General features: G+C 45.5%; 1 protein-coding gene across 1 annotated transcript in view; it reads right to left on the bottom strand.

The window, feature by feature from the left end:
- fcho1 (FCH and mu domain containing endocytic adaptor 1) overlaps nucleotides 1–23288 on the bottom strand; it is a 44657-nt gene that overhangs the window by 10727 nt on the left and 10642 nt on the right. Inside the window, 3 exon segments of the mRNA XM_077001284.1 lie at nucleotides 2800–2874; nucleotides 6054–6145; nucleotides 21404–21457. Of these exon segments, the coding sequence (XP_076857399.1) occupies nucleotides 2800–2874; nucleotides 6054–6145; nucleotides 21404–21436 (200 nt within the window). The 5' untranslated portion in view covers nucleotides 21437–21457.

Genomic DNA, 23288 nt, shown 5'->3' on the forward strand with positions numbered 1-23288 from the left:
TGGTGGTGGTGTGGGGGGAGGATGGTGGTGGAGGTAGTTGTGATGGTGGTGGTGGTGTGGGGGGAGGATGGTGGTGGAGGTAGTTGTGATGGTGGTGGTGGTGTGGGGGGAGGATGGTGGTGGAGGTAGTTGTGATGGTGGTGGTGGTGTGGGGGGAGGATGGTGGTGGAGGTAGTTGTGATGGTGATGGTGGTGGTGGTGTGGGGGGAGGATGGTGGTGGAGGTAGTTGTGATGGTGATGGTGGTGGTGGTGTGGGGGGAGGATGGTGGTGGAGGTAGTTATGATGGTGGTGGTGGTGTGGGGGGAGGATGGTGGTGGAGGTAGTTATGATGGTGATGGTGGTGTGGGGGGAGGATGGTGGTGGAGGTAGTTGTGATGGTGGTGGTGTGGGGGGAGGATGGTGGTGGAGGTAGTTATGATGGTGGTGGTGGTGTGGGGGGAGGATGGTGGTGGAGGTAGTTATGATGGTGGTGGTGGTGTGGGGGGAGGATGGTGGTGGAGGTAGTTATGATGGTGATGGTGGTGTGGGGGGAGGATGGTGGTGGAGGTAGTTGTGATGGTGATGGTGGTGTGGGGGGAGGATGGTGGTGGAGGTAGTTGTGATGGTGGTGGTGTGGGGTGGTGTGGGGGGAGGATGGTGGTGGAGGTAGTTATGATGGTGGTGGTGGTGTGGGGGGAGGATGGTGGTGGAGGGTAGTTGTGATGGTGTGGTGGTGTGGGGGGAGGATGGTGGTGGAGGTAGTTATGATGGTGATGGTGGTGGTGGTGTGGGGGGAGGATGGTGGTGGAGGTAGTTATGATGGTGGTGGTGGTGTGGGGGGAGGATGGTGGTGGAGGTAGTTATGATGGTGGTGGTGGTGTGGGGGGAGGATGGTGGTGGAGGTAGTTATGATGGTGGTGGTGGTGTGGGGGGAGGATGGTGGTGGAGGTAGTTATGATGGTGGTGGTGGTGTGGGGGGAGGATGGTGGTGGAGGTAGTTATGATGGTGGTGGTGGTGTGGGGGGAGGATGGTGGTGGAGGTAGTTATGATGGTGATGGTGGTGGTGGTGTAGGGGGAGGATGGTGGTGGAGGTAGTTATGATGGTGATGGTGGTGGTGGTGTGGGGGGAGGATGGTGGTGGAGGTAGTTGTGATGGTGGTGGTGGTGTGGGGGGAGGATGGTGGTGGAGGTAGTTATGATGGTGGTGGTGGTGTGGGGGGAGGATGGTGGTGGAGGTAGTTATGATGGTGGTGGTGGTGTGGGGGGAGGATGGTGGTGGAGGTAGTTATGATGGTGGTGGTGGTGGTGGTGTGGGGGGGAGGATGGTGGTGGAGGTAGTTATGATGGTGATGGTGGTGGTGGTGTGGGGGGAGGATGGTGGTGGAGGTAGTTGTGATGGTGGTGGTGGTGGTGGTGTGGGGGGAGGATGGTGGTGGAGGTAGTTGTGATGGTGATGGTGGTGGTGGTGGTGTGGGGGGAGGATGGTGGTGGTGGGTGGTGTGGGGGGAGGATGGTGGTGGAGGTAGTTATGATGGTGGTGGTGTGGGGGGAGGATGGTGGTGGAGGTAGTTGTGATGGTGATGGTGGTGGTGGTGTGGGGGGAGGATGGTGGTGGAGGTAGTTATGATGGTGGTGGTGTGGGGGGAGGATGGTGGTGGAGGTAGTTGTGATGGTGATGGTGGTGGTGGTGGTGTGGGGGGAGGATGGTGGTGGAGGTAGTTATGATGGTGGTGGTGTGGGGGGAGGATGGTGGTGGAGGTAGTTATGATGGTGGTGGTGGTGGTGGTGTGGGGGGAGGATGGTGGTGGAGGTAGTTATGATGGTGATGGTGGTGGTGTGGGGGGAGGATGGTGGTGGAGGTAGTTATGATGGTGGTGGTGGTGTGGGGGGAGGATGGTGGTGGAGGTAGTTGTGATGGTGGTGATGGTGGTGGTGTGGGGGGAGGATGGTGGTGGAGGTAGTTGTGATGGTGGTGGTGGTGTGGGGGGAGGATGGTGATGGAGGTAGTTGTGATGGTGGTGGTGGTGGTGGTGTGGGGGAGTATGGTGGTGTGATGGTGAGGACTCAGCGACTGTATTTCTTGAGGAGACTGAGAAAATTTGGCATGTCACCCCAAATCCTCAACAATTTCTACAAACGCATCATTGAGTCCGTCCTGACCAATGGCATTACTGTGTGGTACGGCAGCACTACTGCAAAGGAGCTCAAACGCCTGCAGAGTGGTAAAAACAGCCACTAAAATCACAGGGATTAGACAGTCCTCTCTGCAGAGCATTTACCAACGCAGAGTCCACAGGAGAGCCGCCTCCATCATCAAAGACCCCACCCACCCCGACACGGACTATTCACACTCTTACTATCAGGCCAGAGGTACACAAGTGTGAAGTGCAAAACTAGCAGGTTAAATAACTTTTTTTCCCCCACTGCCATCAGACTCTTGAACAGCTGAGCCGATTTCTACCTCTCAAACTCTTTTGCACAAACTGTCAATTGCACTACATTACGGATTACTGCAATAAATTTAATACTTAATGTATCCCACCATTGCACAATGTAAATAGCTCTACTGTATTGCACAACCATTGCACATTATAAATCATTTTTGTATTTGTATTTCTTTGAGAGTATGTTTGTTTTACATTTCCATTACTTTTTTTACCCATTATTTCTTATTTATTTCCATTATTCCATCCAGGGCGGACAGCAAAGTAGGAATTTAATTGTACAGGGAAACTTTCTCCTTACTGTGCACATGACAATAAAGCTTTGAATGATTGATGGTTGTGGTGGTGATTGTGGTGGAGTTGTTGAACCTACCCCAGTGGACTTCCATTGCTAGCCATCTTTGCCAGTTTGCTCATGGATTTGGAGTAGGTCTCCTCAATGGCAGCCCTAACACACACACACACACACACACACACACACACACACACACACACACACACACACACACACACACACACACACACACACACACACACATTAATGAAATATTCAAACTAATTAAAGCCAATTAAATGTGATTTAAACAGCATGTCACAAAAACCCACTAAAGCCACTCTGACCCACGTCTATCACCCGTCTACACTCATATAGACTTGTGGAAGTCTAGTGACAGCACACACACCACTACAGAGGGATCTGGTGGCAATCACTGTGATGGAAAATCATGTTTAGACCTCCGGTGTTGGGGGACCACAGGGCTCACACTGCTAACGTCTAATGTTCACTCCCCTGAACGCTACAGCGCGGTTTTGTGTAGACTAATGGCCACCAGTCTAATTCATGTTCCAGCAGGATTAGATCACGCAGGATCAAATCAGTTAAATGTTCTAGCAAGATTAAATCAGGCGGGATTAAATGAGACAAGAAGCTGAGATGCTCCAAACCAACTGCCAGGTGGATGGGAGTGTGTGTGTGTGCGTGCGTGCGTGCGGGGTGGAGGGGAATAATCAACGTAAAAATCACTCTGTTCGTGCTAAATTAGAAGTGTAAACATTATGGCAGATTCGTAAACAACCAAGTGACACCTTTGGAAGAATGAACTCATTTGGCCTCACGACTGTGTGTATGAGGTGTGTGTGTTTGCGTGCGTGTGTGTGTGTATGGGGTGTGTGTGTGTGTGTGTGTGTGTACGAGGTGTGTGTGTGTGTGTGTGTAGATCTAACACCCATCTGACATTAAGAAGGAACACGAGTGTGAGAGTTGTGCATCGCATGCTAGGAACATGGTGAGAAAACCAGCAGAGGTGAGAGAGACAACCTCCGAGTGTGTGTGTGTGTGTGTGTGTGTGTGTGTGTGTGTGTGTGGCAGATATTCAGTATTTCATACTCACCCAGTCCTGTCAGCTCACAGCCCCTCACATAACACATTTACTAAGTAATTGTTACAATGTTCTCTTATAAACAGGTATAGAAGGAGACTTTAGTCAGAAGAAAAACGCTCAGATGTTTGGCTGTGGTTTGGCCCTAGAATGAAACAAACTTGTCTGGATATCTCAAAGTAACTCAAAAGCTTGCGAGTTACATCTTGTTGAAGTAACAGAAAGTAAAAATTTACAAGGCAAAGGCATTAAGGAAGATATATATAATATATATAAGCTGGTTCATGGTACCTGCAGAATTGTTTCAGCTATGCAGGTCCATGGTAGTCCTGTAAGCAGGAGAATGTGGAGTGGGTCTTACCTGAATTAACTTCACCGTTATTTAATGGTCTCAGTAAACAATCCAGTGCATGTATGTATGCATTCTACCTGATATCTAAATAAATCATCTGTTATTCACGAATGAATCATCTTTTATTATTGGCCTACTGTGGATCTGCCTTACGACCAGCACACAGCACTGGAGATCCACTCAAACCGTAAATGAACACGCAGTGTACCCCATCTCATTTTCCAACTGGAGATCCACTCAAACCGTAAATGAACACGCAGTGTACCCCATCTCATTTTCCAACTGGAGATCCACTCAAACCGTAAATGAACACGCAGTGTACCCCATCTCATTTTCCAACTGGAGATCCACTCAAACCGTAAATGAACACGCAGTGTACCCCATCTCATTTTCCAACTGGAGATCCACTCAAACCGTAAATGAACACGCAGTGTACCCCATCTCATTTTCCAACTGGAGATCCACTCAAACCGTAAATGAACACGCAGTGTACCCCATCTCATTTTCCAACTGGAGATCCACTCAAACCGTAAATGAACACGCAGTGTACCCCATCTCATTTTCCAACTGGAGATCCACTCAAACCGTAAATGAACACGCAGTGTACCCCATCTCATTTTCCAACTGGAGATCCACTCAAACCGTAAATGAACACGCAGTGTACCCCATCTCATTTTCCAACTGGAGATCCACTCAAACCGTAAATGAACACGCAGTGTACCCCATCTCATTTTCCAATTACATACTGTGATGGCTAGATGAAAAATGACTACTGTCCCTTAAAGGAATGAGGTGGTTTGATATGAGGTGGTTTGATATATGCAGGCTGTTTTGTTTGTCTGGATGTCCGGGCTAAACAGCATGGGGGGGATGAAGGGTTGTAGTGGCTTAGCAGACTGATGTGCGCTGGGGTTGTAACAGAGCTCAAACACGACAGTGTCTGTCCTGCAGGAGCAGGTATTCCACAAACCCCCTGTGTTGATACAGTGACTAGGGCCAGGCATTCTGACGGGCCTATATAACACCACACACATAGTCCACTTTACACACACCATGAGGCTTTGAGTGTGTGCGTGTGTCTCAGAGAGAGAGAGAGAGAGAGAGAGAGAGAGAGAGAGAGAGAGAGAGAGAGAGAGAGAGAGAGAGAGAGAGAGAGAGAGAGAGTGAGAGAGTGAGAGAGTGAGAGAGAGAGAGTGAGAGTGAGAGTGAGAGTGAGGGAGAGAGAGAGAGAGAGAGTGAGAGAGGGAGAGGGAGAGGGAGAGAGAGACAGTAAGCTCTTTGTCTTTGGGGTGACATCAGAAGACATGGAGTTTCAGTGCCCCAGCCTGTGCTGACGTAGCTGTGTCAGGTGTGGGTGGTGTTCACATGTGCGTGTGAGTGAGGGAGTCAGAGGTCTAAAGATGCAGGAGGGCTTGGAGTGTCTAGCAGTTAGAAACATCCCTGTAGACCCTGTAGTTCAAATGGTGGCTGGACAACTGGTTAAGAATAAAGACACACGACTAATAGTGAACATGAACCATTTACAAATGTAAATTCACTAATTAGTGCACAATGGAGAGTTTTCAAACCCGTACTAAACACCACTAGAGTAATAAGATGGACAGACAGTAATTAGTGTCTGAGATGCCTGAACGATGCTAGTAACCAACAGTCCAGGTTCGGTGATGTTTACAACCTTTACATTCAATATTAAACTAAAGTGAAAGTGAGAGGTTCTCCTTCCACTTCCAAGTTTGTCATGTAGTGCTACAAATCCACAACAGGCTCACTCTATAGCCGGATCTCTCCCTCCCTCTCCCTGGGTCTCCCTCTCTCTCTCCCTTCTTCTCCCTGGGTCTTCCTGTGTCTCCCTCCATCTTTATTCCCACATTATTCCACCCAAAGCTGGTGTCTCACCTCTCGCGCACAAACTCGGCCAGCTCCTTGGTGGCGATCTGCCCATGTTTCATGTTGTGGTAGAGCACGTCAAACCCCGCATTCTTCTCCCCCTGAGAAACACACACACACACACACACACACACACACACAGGAGATATGCGGTTAAGTTTAACAGGTGCAGAAACTTGAAATACAAGTGTAAGCAGTAATATGTCAGCAGTGTCTATAATCATGTTAGACACTTTACTCAGGCTTCTCAGCCAGGGATGACTGAAGGACAGGCAGGTACATGTCTCCCCACAGGGAGGTACATGTCTCCCCACAGGGAGGTACATGTCTCATGATAAGAGCTTCTCCACAGCTGAAGAGAAAAGTTTACAGCAACACATCTCGGTCCAGCAAATCACATCAGCCAAAGTTTCAACGAAATAGCTGTTTCATCGCCCAGATCACAAGATCACCCACCGTATGGAAGCCTAGAGGGGTCACTAACCATGAGATCACCCACCATGTGATCACCCCCTGCACTGGAGCCCAGAGAGATCACCCACCACACTGGAGCCCAGAGAGATCACCCACCATGTGATCACCCTTCACACTGGAGCCCAGAGAGATCACCCACCACACTGGAGCCCAGAGAGATTACCCACCATGTGCTCACCCCTCAAACTGGAGCCCAGAGAGATCACCCACCATGTGATCACCCCTCACACTGGAGCCCAGAGAGATCACCCACCATGTGATCACCCACCACACTGGAGCCCAGAGAGATCACCCACCACACTGGAGCCCAGAGAGATCACCCACCATGTGATCACCCCTCACACTGGAGCCCAGGAGCATAAGCAGCAGTATTTGTTTTGCCAGCACAGCCCCAAAAGACCAGCACAGGGCCTTCACGTGACAGAGCCTTCACGTGAGCTGCTGGAGACGAGGCCTCCCTGCACAAGCCCCGCCCTCACTGCAGAGCCTTAGACGATAACTTTACCAAGAAAACAAGGGCACTTCCTCTGTGTTGGACTTAGCAAGCGTAAAAATAGAACCTGTTTTTCTTTTTGAGAGAGAGAGAGAGAGAGAGAGAGAGAGAGAGAGAGACGGACTAAAGTCTGACAACAATAATTTGGCAAAGAGGTGATATTATTGGGTCATTGCTCAGAAGACAGCAATGAAATTCCTTCTGAAGTGACTTCCCACCTGACTTGTTGGGAAGAAGATGAACAGAAGTGTCTTCTGGCCACAGCCGCCCATGTGTGAGCACGATATTGTGATACAGCAGCAAAAAGGAAAAAGAGAACCGAAGCCCAGCTGGAGTGTCCTCCATGTCTGAGGTCCGGCCGCCTCCCTGCTGCCTCCTTCTGGGCGCTGGAGGAACTTACCCATTGGTTGTTAAAGGCCATGTCAATATTTTCAAGAGGCAAGACTAATAACTCGTGATAATATTAAACACGGTTGATTGTATCAAAATGTCAAGAAGAGGAAAAACACTTTGGACTCCTGAGCCCCTAACACCAGACGGTGGAGACGGCGACGACGACTTCACCTCTCCAGGGTGTCCAGGGTCACTGTGAAAGGTCCACAGAACACAGGACAGGAAGCTTGGGAGAGGTGCCAGGATGTAGGAAAAGGTCACGGGAATCAGAGGAGGTGAGAGTGCTGCATACTGGCGAGTACCAGCCCACACGGACCACGCAATACCACACTAAACATTTAGGGCTCCTTTACAGGGACCAATACTGGCCTGGATGTGATTTACCTCCATGTCAAAAGATCAGATGTTGCATATCAAGACTACACTGGAGAGATATCCAGACTATAGAAACATTATTGGAAAATCAGCCTGTTTATTAATGGTAGGAGGCAAATAAGAGCTCCAGGAGTCTTGTGTCTGTTCTTTTTTTGTCTATCATCACTGAGCTGACAGGGTTTCGTTATACTGTACAACAGGTATCACCAAATGGCGGACCCCCCCCACCCCCCCCCCCCCCCCCCCCCACCCCGCGGACCCGGACCCAAGGTCTGAGCTATCTGCCAAAAATGGACCGCGGAAATATTTAATTGATTACCCCTGCTGTACAACCTTGAATTGGTATAATGACAAAGTGAACTGTCCAGACCCTCAGAAACACACACACACACACACACTTTTGGAAAGAGGCTTTATTACTGGACAAAAGAGACTAGTTTGGATCATAGAGACTAGATTATAAAGATATGTACGCTTGGTGAGATTCAAGCCAAACTCCAACTGCTTTCACAGAGTAGTTCACACTCTTAAAATAAATGCACAGAGCCTCCAACGACAAGCCAGCGTGAGGACAAAAGGGTCCCAAAACGTCCTCAGCCTGTGTGAGCAAACACTGATGATGGTGTAGACGCCACCTCTCCTCACAGAGGCCGCCTTGTTTTGGGGAAAACAGGAGGCGGGAGATGAGAAAATGTAGAATACGAACGAAAAGAAAACTGAAAGAAAAGTCAGAAAGTGAAAGAGAAGTAGTCTGGAAGGGAAATGGAGTGTGAAGGTGTAGAGCTGGAGGTGCTGGAGGCGTCTGGGGACAAACCTCCCTCACCTCAACGTTGTGGTGTCTCTCCTACCTTGGGAACGGTTGCTAAAGAGATCGCATTCCCGTGGTAACAGCCAGAGGGTGGGAGAGGTGTACAAGTATAACAGCTTTTTCAATACGGTTACAGATGTATAAAGAGAGAAATATGAAAGACAAACTGAAGGAGAGAGAGCGAGCGAGCGAGCGCAAGCGATCCCAGGTGAACTCGTTCAGAAGCATCTTCAAGATAACGATTAACTTCCTTCAACTACATTCACAACTACGCACTTCACCTTAATGAGATGTAGAAAATCAAAACACATTTCTGCAAATTGTAGCCACTACAGTTCCACTCCAGACCAGTGCTATATCCCATACTGATCCCCCCCCCAAAAAAAACTAATTTCTGTACATACGTAAATGTGTGTATATGTATGTGATATCTATATATATATATATATATATATATATATATATATATATATATATATATATATATATATATACACACACACACACACACACACACACACACACACACACACACACACACACACACACACACAAGCATGCATACAAAAATATGTAGCAGGAAGGAAGAAACATTTTGTAGCAGGAAACTTAGACCCAACTGGGCCTAATGCCTTACAATACTGCCCCAACCACACCCTTACCAGGGCTCCCACAGCTTGGTTAACATCAACATTCAGGGACCTTTAAGTGACATTCCAGGACCAACAAACGATTTTCGCCAATAAAATCTACAGGAGAATGACTGAACTTTTGCAAAGTAAAAGTCAGCATAGGCCCTTCGGAATCAATGTAATATCAAATAAAATAATGACACTGACAGCAGACAAAAAAAAACCCTAGCAAAACAAAATAATAATAATAATAACAATAATAATACACATATGCATACACACATGTATATACACAGAACAGAGGAGCAAAGCCATATAATGAGATGATTCTAGCACTTTTAGATTCTAGAATTTTTTAATCTACTTAACAGAGAATAATATGATTTACATTCATTCATAAAGCAGAGCATAAAGTACGACTACATTTATGATATCAGAGAAATTCGAACTCGATTTCTGCTGCCTTCCAAAGAAGAGGACCTGCGTCTAAGGCTGAAGGCGCTAAATTTAAAACATCCACCCAAACGTCCATATGTCTGCTCTTATTTTGTGGAGGGGAAACCAACACCAGATCATCCTTATCCCGAGAAATGGCTCGGTTATGAAGCTCCGATGAAGCAAACGCGTCGGGTGCTTGTGATAAGTAACTATATAATCAGTGGCCACATCTTTTCCTTGCATTCATTTTGTAATTTTAAGAAGACAAGAATGCCTATTTTATGAAAAAAATCATTAAAATGTAGTAGTGTACACTAATGCAAAAATAGCTGACCAGAAGTTCTAACACAAAGGCGGAAGAAACACACACTTGAAAGTGGGCGTGGCGAAATACGGTGAATAAAGAAACACCCCTCAAAAAACGAGGTTGAAGTTGGTTATGGGGTTGTTAAGCTGTGACGCATCATCTTTGCGAAACGTCACGTCCGGGTCCAAGTACTCGCTGCATTGAGTCTCTTAATATGCCGCAGTGCTGTGTCCCCTGCTGCTTTAACAGATCCGAGTCTAAAACAACGACCCCTTTGTCTTTCTATCGCTTTCCATGCAATGAGAAAGAGAGAAGAAAATGGGTGCAGTTGATAAGGTAAGTTATATTTCAAAAAAAATCTTGAAAGTGCCTCTGTGGGCGCTAATGCTAGCTAGCTAACCCCACGGAGAAAAAAAGGCCAACTTGCCCCTTTTTGGATTGCTTGATATTCTAGCTATGGGTTTAATACAATGTCTCTTGCCATATACAGATATTTTAGTGCTTGTTTTGTTTTATTTGTTGTCCAGCTAAAGTAAAGATAGCTCTGGTTAACTTAGCTAGTGGCTAGTGGCGCTAACACTAGCTAGATTAGCTAGCTAGCTAGCTCGCTCGTTAAAGGCAACACCAGGATATCTTTTTGGATATCCTTGATATATGGTATGGATACACACACAACGGTTAGCTGATCAGGAGTGTCCGTAAAATACCAAGCAAAAATACAGCAGATGCTACTGTTGCATCCTATATTTACCTTTTTCAGTATGCATACATTACTGCTTAGCCCGTTTCCATTTGTTTATTAGTGCCGTACACTTACCATACATAATTCTCACATTTTATAGCAATATATATATACACAATTTTATAAGGTCCTTATTTCTTTAGCACTTTTTTAGAGGAACCCAAGTAAGCTGTGACTAATGATTAATGATATCAATGATTAATGATAATTATTCGAAAACTTTCCGTTTCACCTTAAAAAATAATGCGGTAGTTACATTATGTCGCCGCGATAGAATGTATTGTAAGTTTCTATGGCTGTATCTCCTGATTCTTACATTGTCTCAGAGATCTGACAAGCAGGTTTGATTGACCATATAAGTGACTGTGTAAATCCAGAAGAAGAAGACTTTTTATTGTAGAATATTTTTTTTATCATCCTGTGAACCTGGCCTGTCAGGCGATAGAATGTACTGTGCATACAGTGCATTGGTCTAAGTTTCTATGGCTGTATCTCCTGATAGTTACATCGTCTCAGAGATCTGACAAGCAGGTTGTAATGGTATTTCGTTTCACAACAAATAGCTGTCTGACTGAACAGTTCGCTTGTATTACGTTTACAAATAAATTTACAAATAAATACCCCGCAGCTACACAAACGTAATGTCAGGAGATTAGCGACTACTACTCCTCATGGTGAATTCCCTAACGGACACTTGGCCACTCAAGGAGTCTTTGCCCTTTACGTGACACGGGGGGGCTGCGAGCGCCAGAGGTACAGCAGGCTAGTGGGGAAGAGGGGAGAGCGAACAGTGCGATTGTTCAGTTGCGTTATCAATGAAGTTTCCCTCCTCGGGATTTTTGGATTAAGCAGTTTCTGCCTCGGTTACCGAACCTGCTTCAATACATTGGTACTGTTAAAAATGCACTTCCAAAGCAGATCTTGCACACATGTTCTGGAGTTGCCCAGCGCTACCAAATTTTTGGCTTACAATCACAAATTGTTTGTCAGAAGCATTTAAAATACGATTACACCAAACTTTGAATTTACTATATTCGGTCTGGTAAATAGACCCTTTCAAAGTTTATATACAAAGATGACGTCACGAAGATGCGCGCGCATATTGGCAACGGAAGTGTAGCGTTTTATCATTGACTTGCGTTAGCATCAGCGCTGTTTTTTAAAATATGTAGTGTTGTTCAAAATAGAGATGTCTGGTTGTTGTGTATACGGCTGTTCGAACCGTTATTCGTCGGGTAAAGGTTTAAAGTTTTATCGAATACCATCTGGATCGCGTCCATTACAGAGCAATAGGAGACGGCTATGGCTGCAGGCTGTTAACAGGGTGGACTGGACAGAGGACATCATAAAGAATGCCCGCGTCTGTAGTGCTATTGTTAACTAGCTAGTGCAAGCACTTTCGGATTTCACGTATGTATTTCATACATTGTATATGCATTGTCTATTGTATATACACATATGAAATTTATAATTTTATTTGCCACGTTTATTAAACTGAGTACAGTAACAAATAAAATATTTATTTGTTATTTGTAAAATATATTTCTCTGTACATTATTTTGTACAATTTTAATCATTGTAGCATGTTCACCAAAATAATCACCTCATTTCAACCAGTGACTTGTAGGCGCGCAGTTTCTCTTTAGTGTAAACACTAGGTTTCTCAATCAAATAAGTAAAGATATCTGGCCACTGAACTGGAGGCCATTTTGACAAATCATCCTCCCATTCTAATATTTTGTAAGGATCTGGAAGAATTTCTCCTATTGGCAGGGTGAGTTTGCTCATATAATTGATACGATCTTGATTATTAAGCTGACTGACATAGAGACTTACAGTAGATTCGGCCATTATTGAGAGACTTTTATTTTGAAAGATTGAATTAAATCTAAATCTCTGAGTATATGCATCATCATTGTGTGAGGATAATAGTGCAATAATGTCTTGCTACACATACATACAGTGCTTGAAAATAGTAATGTTTATTATCTTGTTTATATGGTAAAGAATTTGGATCGACACTGTGGTCCCATGGGACAAATCTCCACTTCCGTTGCCAAAATGCGCGCGCATATTTTTGGTGACGTTGCTCATGAAACCGTCAAAACACTCAAACCTCTAATAGGATTAAGGGAGCCATTGCTTTTGCTTCACTTTTGGCAAGAAGAAGGATACTGCTTAATTGGAAATCATCTAATCCCCCATCAACCTCACAATGGCTGTGTGATCTAATGCTATTCCTTGAGCTGGAGAAGATTAAGTTATCTTCGAAAAAATCATATAATAAAATCTATGACACTTGGGACCCTGTGATATTGTACTTTGACAAACTGAAGAGTCTTCCTGACATATAATACTCCCTATTGCTGATTGTACTCTCGGACATCTTTAAGACTGTAGGAACATTAGCTAACATATGAATATTCTGACAGAAGCAGTTATCTTAAATTCAAGGTGAGTCACCTACATTTGATTAAAATATGGTTAGCTAGTAAATATCTTATCTTAGTAAATTTATCTTCTGAGTTGCGGCTAATGTATGAGGTGATTTTTAATAAACCCTCAGCAACCCCTCTGGATAATCATAAAACCCGATCAGCAAAATCAAACAGGTGTACCAAAAACGGATGCCCATCTGTGGCTGGACATTAATTCTATGGTCATGGCTAGAGCTAAAGTATCACTACTCTACGCTACCAAATGATAAAGTGATATGAATCCCCGCATTAAGACTTCAATAGTAACGTTAATGGATGTTGATGGTCTCAGCCACAGATAACAGCCGACGATAGCATTCGCTATAAGTAGCTAGCTACATTAGCAAGTTAATGCCAACTATAGCTACCTAGCTAGGTTAGCATTTGTTAGATTTGAGTAGCTGATGTTCTTCAGGCAAAACATTCAAATTACTTCGTTTATCGAACGTTTTATTATAACCAGAGGTCACAAAATTAAATGTTAATAAACGTCTATCTTTGTCTATTTTAGGCTTCACCCCAAGAAATGCATGAAAAGGAGGCTTGAAACAGCGTTCAAAATGCGCACATCAGACATTTTTTTCGCATTTCAAATTAAAAATAATAACTTGTTTACAGCCTTTCACTTCTTGTGTGTTAATTTTTATTTCATATACAATACCTCGATTTACTAAATCAATAAAATCTAAGTTGTTTTAGAAGTAACATAAGAAGTAGACCTAAACATTTTAACACATAAGAGACGTTTAAAGGATGTTCCTTAAAAGTCCGCTCATTGTCCTCTGGATGTTTCCAGGTGGTCCTACAAACGTCCTTTCTAACGTCCACTGAACGTCCCCTGTAACATTTTGGCGACCCTACAAAAAAACGTCCAGAGGACGTTTGCAGTGTTGGTTCGTGGGACGTCCTCGGGACGTTTTTTTGTTAGCTGGGTTGTAATCTAACGTAGTTACTTTTAAAATCAAGTAATCAGTAACGTGACTACGTTACTTTTAAAAGGAGTAATCAGTAATCAGATTACATTTTCAAGGTAACTAAGCCATCACTGGTCACGAGTTCGGCGTGGCATATTGATTAGACATTCAAACAAAACCCTACACAGAATCACACACTGACCCAAGGACAGCGATAACCACTCAGACAACGGAAAAGTAACAAATTCGGATCACAATGTCCAACAGAACTCACAAGCAAAACATACGGAGAACATCGCCAGAGCTTAACAAAATGTAAATATCATACAGCGAGAACAACCAAACAACACAGGCGAGACTGAAGACACACTACAACTAAACCAAAAGACATAGTACATATGGATGACAACAGCAATATGATTAATGCTAAAGGAATGAGAAATTTAAAAAGATCTTCATGACAATCTAAAAGATTCTTTACAAAAATATCTTTTTCGTACCAATCTTTTCTAAATATTGGCTTCCTACCAACTTTCAAGAATTTCAAGGACCCGTAGGAATCTGCCCTACAATACTCCACAACCACACCCCTTCTATAACCTTCCACCCATGCCTCTACAGGCAAGAATAATAAAAAGAATTTGAGTTCAGTCTTTAGATGAAGAGGCTGAGGTAGCTGGATATGAGAGACAGAGAGAGATAGAGAGAGAGAGAGTGAGCGAGAGCAAGCGATCCCAGGTGAACTCGTTCAGGAGCATCTTCAAGATAACGATTAACTTATCAGCATGAAGATCAGCATGAATACTGGATCTGATGTCACAGAGCATTTCAGTAGCAGTGTGCTTAAGGCAGGAAGGCTCAGTCATGTGAAACCATTTCCTCACATGCACGCACACATGCACCTGAAAGGAGGAACCTGCTCTCAGATAACCTGAATCGACTACAACTAAAGACGCAATCATGTGTGTTTGTGCACGTCACCTGCCCTCAGATGTACAGACCCTGTCTACACACTGGTACATGCCCTGTTGTGGATGTGTGGAGGGGTCAACGCCCTCCACACCAGCTGCATGATGGAGAATCAAGCTCTCCCGGCTCAAGAGGATGTCTCCGCCCCAGCTCAAGAGGACACCTCCGCCCTGCCCAAGAAGCAACTCTTCAGAGGGGATGTCAAAACGCTGCCACTGTCTCCCTTATCAGCCCTTTAAAAGCATTACAAAAGACTGGAGGAACCTGTACAGTAATGGAGTACTGTAGCGTAGTAGAGTACCATAGAGTAATGGAGTATTGTAGAGTAATAGAATCCTCAGCACATCCTAGTCAAGCACCGACAGAGCCAGCTGAAGATTAAGATCACACCCCCTTCCTCTGTGTGTGTGTGTGTGTATGGGAGGGACACACACACACGTTTGTCTCCTCTGAACACAGCAGTGGTGAGCTGGACTGCTCTCTGCCACAGAGGTCATGCACCTAATATTAGCACATTGCAAAAGAGAAGCATGATTGCCAACAGCAACGCGACGGTGACAGCAACAAGAAAATGAAAAATTAACAAGGAAAGCAGAAAGAAGATGGAGTTATCTACCCTATATTCTAGAAACATCCAGAATGGTTGAGACTGGCATCGTGGAGAAAAACAGACAGTAAGATACAAAAAAATGAGACAGAAAGAGAGAGAGGGAGAGAGAGAGAGAGAGAGAGAATTGGTTTGTGACATCATGAGGTTAAAGTGACGAGATGTTCCAGAATGTTCTAGAAAGTCTTTAGAAGAATTGCTCAGTTTTCTTTTTCTGATCCACCCTTGAAAATGAAAGTAGCATATTAGCATGAGGAGTCGTGAGCACAGTCTCTCTGTAAAGTGCAGAGAGATAAGAAAGGACACACAGAAGGGAGAGAGAGCTCGTTTAAGAGCATGATTAGTGAGGGGGTTCTGCTCTGTTCCTGTTCAACAGAGAATGAAAAATGGAAATAAAAACTGGGAGACGATTTCCTTAAACACGTCTCCAACATTTCTGATGTCAGAGCTACGTCTGTGTAGAAGGAATACCAGCATCGCTCAGGGACCCGTGAAAGTATTGTACTGGGTCAAAACCAGTAAACAGGTAATGTTAAAAACACAGACAATGAGATTCAGCTTCACGGTAAATGAGCTTTCATGGACATGGTCATGAGAACAGGGATGGCAAAGACCTCTTAGACTAGCTGTTTGGTTAAAACATGCAAAAATATTGCAAACTAGAAGAAATCGAAAAATACATCCATAAAAATGCATCCATACATCAAAAGATATTAATAAAATCAAATAAATTCTTGCCAAAACAGTTTTAAAAGGTATCGGAGCCAAATGTGATGGAGCTCATTCCCCTGGGGCAGCATTAAAAGCGAGGTCACCATCAATCACTAAAACACAGAATTTAATCAATAATAATTTGTCTGCAGCTACATCCCAGAAGAACATTTGATTGGATTGACTGACTTGAGCTTCATACTCGACGTGTGTACAACCAGTGGTACATGCAACCAGAACCACTTGCACAGAAGATATCTGAATGACCCGAATCATTGAACATATGGAGTCACCAGTACCTTCTGTCACTACACTCCCACACTCAGACGCCTACTAGCGATTCTCCATCACATCATCAAGTCCACTGATGATCAGGGAAGTGCTACGAGCGTTTGGTCTGATGTAGCAGATGTACTGGACTGATTCCACACTGGCAAATTCCTCCTACACATGCCTGATGCAAAGTTCAGCTCTGCGGTCAGGGACACAGGATCCGTGCACCGGTGGTGCTGACCCCTGCACTGGAGATCCTGAAATGAGATGTGATATGGTGTACTGTTGGGCATGGGGACCTATGATGGCCAAGCTTGCATTACAAGTCCTTTTAAAAGGTCTATGTTTAGCATTCTTCATTAGAATTGTGGAAGATGCTTTGATTCTCAAAGACATGTTTATTGAATTAGTGTGTGGACCGCTCTCTTCTGAAACCACTTCAGGTGCCCATAGGCACAGAGCAAAGTAACATGAGCCTGCACACTGAAAAATAATGTTGCTCAAAAAAACTGCCACCTAATGCAGACCTCCCTGCAGCACGCGCAGATGAAGACCACCCTGCAGTGCCCACCGATGCAGACCTACCCTGCAGTGCCCACCGATGCAGACCCCCTGGTCTTTCTCCACCTTGGACAGTTTTCCCAGCACTCAGGTCATTGCTGCCTTCAAGGGAAAGAGATTCAGGCACTTTTGCACACAAGAAAACCAGAAAAAAAAATCTAGATGCGAGTCTGTCGGTTTCAGAATTTGCTAAGGTAACCACAGACTGGCCCCGTTACTCACCACAGACTGGCCCCGTTACTCACCAGACTGGCCCCGTTACTCACCACAGACTGGCCCCGTTACTCACCACAGACCGGCCCCGTTACTCACCACAGACCGGCCCCGTTACTCACCACAGACTGGCCCCGTTACTCACCACAGACTGGCCCTGTTATTCACCACAGACTGGCCCCGTTACTCACCAGACTGGCCCCGTTACTCACCACAGACTGGCCCCGTTACTCACCACAGACTGGCCCCGTTACTCACCAGACTGGCCCCGTTACTCACCACAGACTGGCCCCGTTACTCACCACAGACTGGCCCCGTTACTCACCAGACTGGCCCCGTTACTCACCACAGACTGGCCCCGTTACTCACCACAGACTGGCCCCGTTACTCACCACAGACTGGCCCCGTTACTCACCACAGACTGGCCCTGTTATTCACCACAGACTGGCCCTGTTATTCACCACAGACTGGCCCCGTTATTCACCACAGACTGGCCCCGTTACTCACCACAGACTGGCCCCGTTACTCACCACAGACTGGCCCCGTTACTCACCACAGACTGGCCCCGTTACTCACCACAGACTGGCCCCGTTACTCACCACAGACTGGCCCCGTTACTCACCACAGACTGGCCCCGTTACTCACCACAGACTGGCCCCGTTACTCACCACAGACTGGCCCCGTTATTCACTTCTATAGCTGCTGTTCCAGCATCCCAAGAAATGATGCACACAGCCACATTTTTACTGTTGTACCCAGCAAACAGTCATCATATGTTATATGTAGAGATCTGTTATGACATGTGAAGATCTGATATGTGGAGATCTGCTCATTTACATTTATTTAATCTCAGAGCTAAACGCAGCATTAATTAGCTGCACTATTTAAGTGTGCTCTGTAGACGGAGTGTTTCAGTAGACGTTTATTTACACCATCTCCATTCTAGCTCTCAGTTTTCTTCTTTGACCTTTAACCTTTCCCTAGCTGGCTATCAATTGCATTTTAAGGGTTCACATACAATGAACAAAATCACAAAATAAATAAATAAATAAGTTTTAATTTCATATGATAATCAAACTGGGTCTAGCCAGAACTGTCTTAGTCATTCACTCATTTAAAAAGCATTCTGGTTTTTTTTCCTTTTACCTCCTCAATCCCTCTTCACTCACACTTGTACACACACTCATCCTCTCTCTCTCTCTTTCACACACACACACACACACACACACACACACACACACACACACACACACACACACACACACACACACACACACACACACACACACACTTCCATTCATCCAGATACAGTCTACTCTGTAGCTCTCTACTAAGGACGCCCAGATCCGGAGGGTAAAGGGTTAAACTAAACGGCCCAGGTTAGCAGCCACATGTCTTCACGTGCCTTTCATCAGCCCATCGTCTAAATGAAGGAACACTCCAGGGACGTTCATCTTCATTCATGCAGCTGCAGACCTTGCAGTTACGTCCAGGACCTTGAATACCTAGATGGGTCAGATGGATTCTGTGGATTTTGGACCACACAGCTGTTTAAGGGCGAACCAATCAACAGATCCGACTAGAAGGAGAACCAATCAACAGATCCGACCAGACGGAGAATGATGGCCAACTGCACTTGATTGGCTGGGTTACAATGATCTCTCAATCACAACAATGTTTCAACAATGGGAATCTGTAGAACGGTTATCAAGGTCTATGTACAAACATGATTTAAAGTTATAGTTCCATACACTGGCTCTGCCCCCTGTCTGGATGGACACGCCTCTCACTGCTCCACCGTCTCTGTCACCTCAATGCTTATATATGTGCTATGGGGATTTTTTTGTGTGCTCATAGTTTCTGTCGAGAGAATAATCTGACCATATTTTCTGTCTCCTTCCTATTGTTGTCTCTCTATCTCCCCTCCCCCATCTGCGAACGGCGAGACACCGAGGCCCCAGACCAACGTATTTTCGTTGCCTTGTACTTGTGCCAATGTGCAATGACAAAACTTCTTTCATTACCATTCATGATTTCTATTTGTTATAAGGTTAATGCTGGGCTGATATATTAAAACACTGTGTGCATGTGGTACCTTCCAACCATAAACATAGATTTCGCCTCAGATGGCATTTTTGATAATGGGACTGCGGTAAATTGAAGACCGGTTGTTGTTCCATTTCTATTCTGGCATCCAACACCACAATACAACATTTTTTGGCATTACGCCAAGGATTGTGTCACTTATTTTTGTATTACTGCCAGAGTAATGTGTTCACATCTGCATGTGGTCCGTGAGTTGAGGAGTTGAATCAGGTGTGTACCCCACAACACTAGTGTAGGGGTTCTCCAGGAAGATACCACAACACTGTAGTGTAGGGGCTGTCCAGGAAGATACCACAGCACTGTAATGTAGGGGCTGTCCAGGAAGATACCACAGCACAGTAGTGTAGGGGTTCTCCAGGAAGATACCACAACACCGTAGTGTAGGGGTTCTCCAGGAAGATACCACAACACTGTAGTGTAGGGGCTGTCCAGGAAGATACCACAACACTGTAGTGTAGGGGCTGTCCAGGAAGATACCACAACACTGTAGTGTAGGGGCTCTCCAGGAAGATACCACAATACAGTAGTGTAGGGGCTGTCCAGGAAGATACAAAAACACTGTAGTGTAGGGGCTTTCCAGGAAGATACCACAATACAGTAGTGTAGGGGCTGTCCAGGAAGATACCACAACACTGTAGTGTAGGGGCTCTCCAGGAAGATACCACAAGACTCTGCAGTGTAGGGGTTCTCTGGGAAAACCATGAAGATATTAATTAAGGATCCATTACTGTTTTAGTCCATGACTGATTTTAGTTCCCCTTTAGAATAAATGAAAATATCTAAAATAATAAAATAAGTTTTCCATGTAGTATTTTTTTCCACAAAATCTCTCTCACAGGTCCATAAAGTTCATCTATCAACTTTCCATCTGCCTAAGCAGAGAGCTCCATGATCAGGTACCCTGAGCATGGGGGCATGGGACATGAAGAAACAACTGATTCGGATTCTAAATTCTAGAAGAGCTGTTGACTCTAGAGCCGCTCTCTTGCTCTGTAAATGTGAAAGACACAATGGGGACAGTCTCCATACCAACTGGGGGGCAGACACACCAAGCCAGCCAATCACGTGAGGGTGAGTGATGTCCATAGACAGCAACGGTCTATCAGCAACTCGTGAGTCACTCGTAAGGTAAGGAGGGGTTGATACCAGAGAGGTAATGTGTGGGACACACACACACACACACACTTTTTGTATACTTACAGGTGTGTAATCCCAGCTCAAAGGCCGCCCCTACCCATCATAATTATAAGCTAGCCACAAGCTCCACTGTTTTTCCATCTTGGAAACAGATGGTCAGTGTTTCGGGAAGGTCAAAGGTTAAACGTTTTAGCACTCACTGGAGTAAGGAAGCACATTTTATATGTAGATCCAGTTCTCAAATTCCCTCATATTTCCTCAACACATCCGAACCAAGCTAAGGTCTATATGGGAACTGCATGCTAACTGATATATTCCTGCATGCCAACTGATATATGCTGCCCCTTCAGAGCAACCTAGACCCCCCCCACACACACACTTCCTCCTCTCTCACCTTGTCTCTCCCCCACCGGTAAAGTGGGACACACCTGAAATAGCTCAGCCAGGTGTGCAGAGAACAGAAAGCTTGGCAACCCCTGGGGACCTGCAGACAAAGGCTTGGTCCATCACACACACACACACACACACACACACACACACACACACACACACACACACACACACACACACACACACACACACACACACACTGCGCAGTAGTCTCCCATGAAGCGCCACACACACACACACACACACACACACACACACCACTACCAGTCACTGCCTGGCAGCCTGCTAAGAGTACAGTCACAGGAACCACGAACAGCGCAGCTCTGTGGGGTCACTCACCCAGAAGCTGTTTCTGAAGTACGCCATCTCCATCAGAGGGTCTTCTAGAGTGATCTGTGAAGAAGAGAAGAGAACGTGAGACTCCAAGGGCTAAACGTCAACTCCGACGCGGCCACGTGTTACACACCAACTCCACGGTCCGTGAACACAGACGAGACAGTGACAACAAAAACGCAACAACTTTCATTCTTTCTGAGTGGACACTGGATTTCTGTAATACGAAAGCTCAACAGTCCAGCACCTGCAGCCGGAGCGCGTGGGGGGGGGGGGGGGGGGTGTTTAGAGGTCCGCGTCCCTAAGGAAGGAGGAGGAGCTGTGGAAAGCCTGCAGATAGCAAACTCAAACACCAGTACTGACAGAGCACCTTCAGAGAACACACACGCCAGGCAGGGTGAGCAGCCAAATACTCAGAGAGACCCCCCCCCCCCCCACACACACACACACACACACGAGACAGAGACAACCAAAGATACACCCAGAGAAACAAAGAGAGAAAGAGAATGAATGACAACCAGGCAACCAGAGAGCTTCTAACAGCTGGACAAGGCAACACTTGGTAAGAAGTATGACACCCAGTGGACACTGAATGACCACACACTTGACAAACACTCTCTCTGTCTCTTTCTAAACAAACAAACAAGCAAGCCAACATGCACGTAATCACACACACACACACACGCGCGCACACACACGCGCACACACACATACACGCGCACACATTTCATGGTAATAGTTTCTAAATGTCAGCACCAAACTGCACCATGTTTGATCTGTCTGTTCTAAGATGATTTCTTGCATGGACTTTACACATACGGTAGAACTGCCCTACCAAAGAAGAGCAAGTTCTGTGGACCCGCTCAGTTTACTACAGACCCGATTCGTGTACAACACACCGGCTTACTCTTCTGACCCATAAAGAGTTCAGTGCCCCAATCAGGGTGGTCACACCAGTGCCAAACCCTACAGCAAGGGCACAGCAATATGATCCAAAAATGATGCCACTTGTCCATCACAATATAAGTGCATAATAACCATCAGAAATGCTATTCAAATCTGCACTTTTGAAAGTATTCATCCTAAAAGAATGCTTGCACATGTAAATGTTACGGTTTAGAGGTTTATTAGCATGTCAGAATACTGGTCCACAGCCTGTCTATCCACAGAGGATGAAAATATTTATAAAATGTCGTCTCGTGTCTGGATGGCGGTATGCCTGGTGGTCTTTTCAACGGCAGGATCCCCGTGTCTCAGATGTCTTTCCTTTATCCCTCAGACACTATTCGTTAAACATTCCTTCAGTAGAGAAGCAATACTGAGACCAAATACCTAAAATGTGAAGAACAAACTGAAAAATGAGCACTTTCACCTAAGAAATGGTAATGGATGAAGGAAAACCACGTCACAGGAATGAGTCTCTCACATTCGTCCAAGCGTCAGGGCTCGGTTGGGTTTCAGTCCACTGTAACCGCCCAGTGACCAGCTGGCGATAACCCGCACAGGTACGAGGCCCGTTTTGTGACAGAGGCGATTTGGGTTCAGTTGCTCAGGCAGTGTGGACCACAGGGTGCACGGCACCAGGCCAGAACACTGCACAACCTCACATAAGACACACAACCTCCACCATTAACATGTATACAGATACAACATACGGACATCTATTCAACATCAGATGTATGTATACACACACACACAAACTCAACCCTGCATTTACATACACATACGTATATACGCATGTTTCCTTCTCTCTCTCTCTCACACACACACACACACACACACACACACACAGATCTGCCTGTACTCCTTTAATTAACATGGCCCAGTATCCGGTGAGAGCCAGAACTTTGGCAGAGTGTGTGCTCCAGAAATAAGCCCCAACAGCAGTTGG

This window comes from Brachyhypopomus gauderio, chromosome 4 (assembly GCF_052324685.1).
Source record: "Brachyhypopomus gauderio isolate BG-103 chromosome 4, BGAUD_0.2, whole genome shotgun sequence".
In the NCBI taxonomy this organism is placed as follows: domain Eukaryota; kingdom Metazoa; phylum Chordata; class Actinopteri; order Gymnotiformes; family Hypopomidae; genus Brachyhypopomus; species Brachyhypopomus gauderio.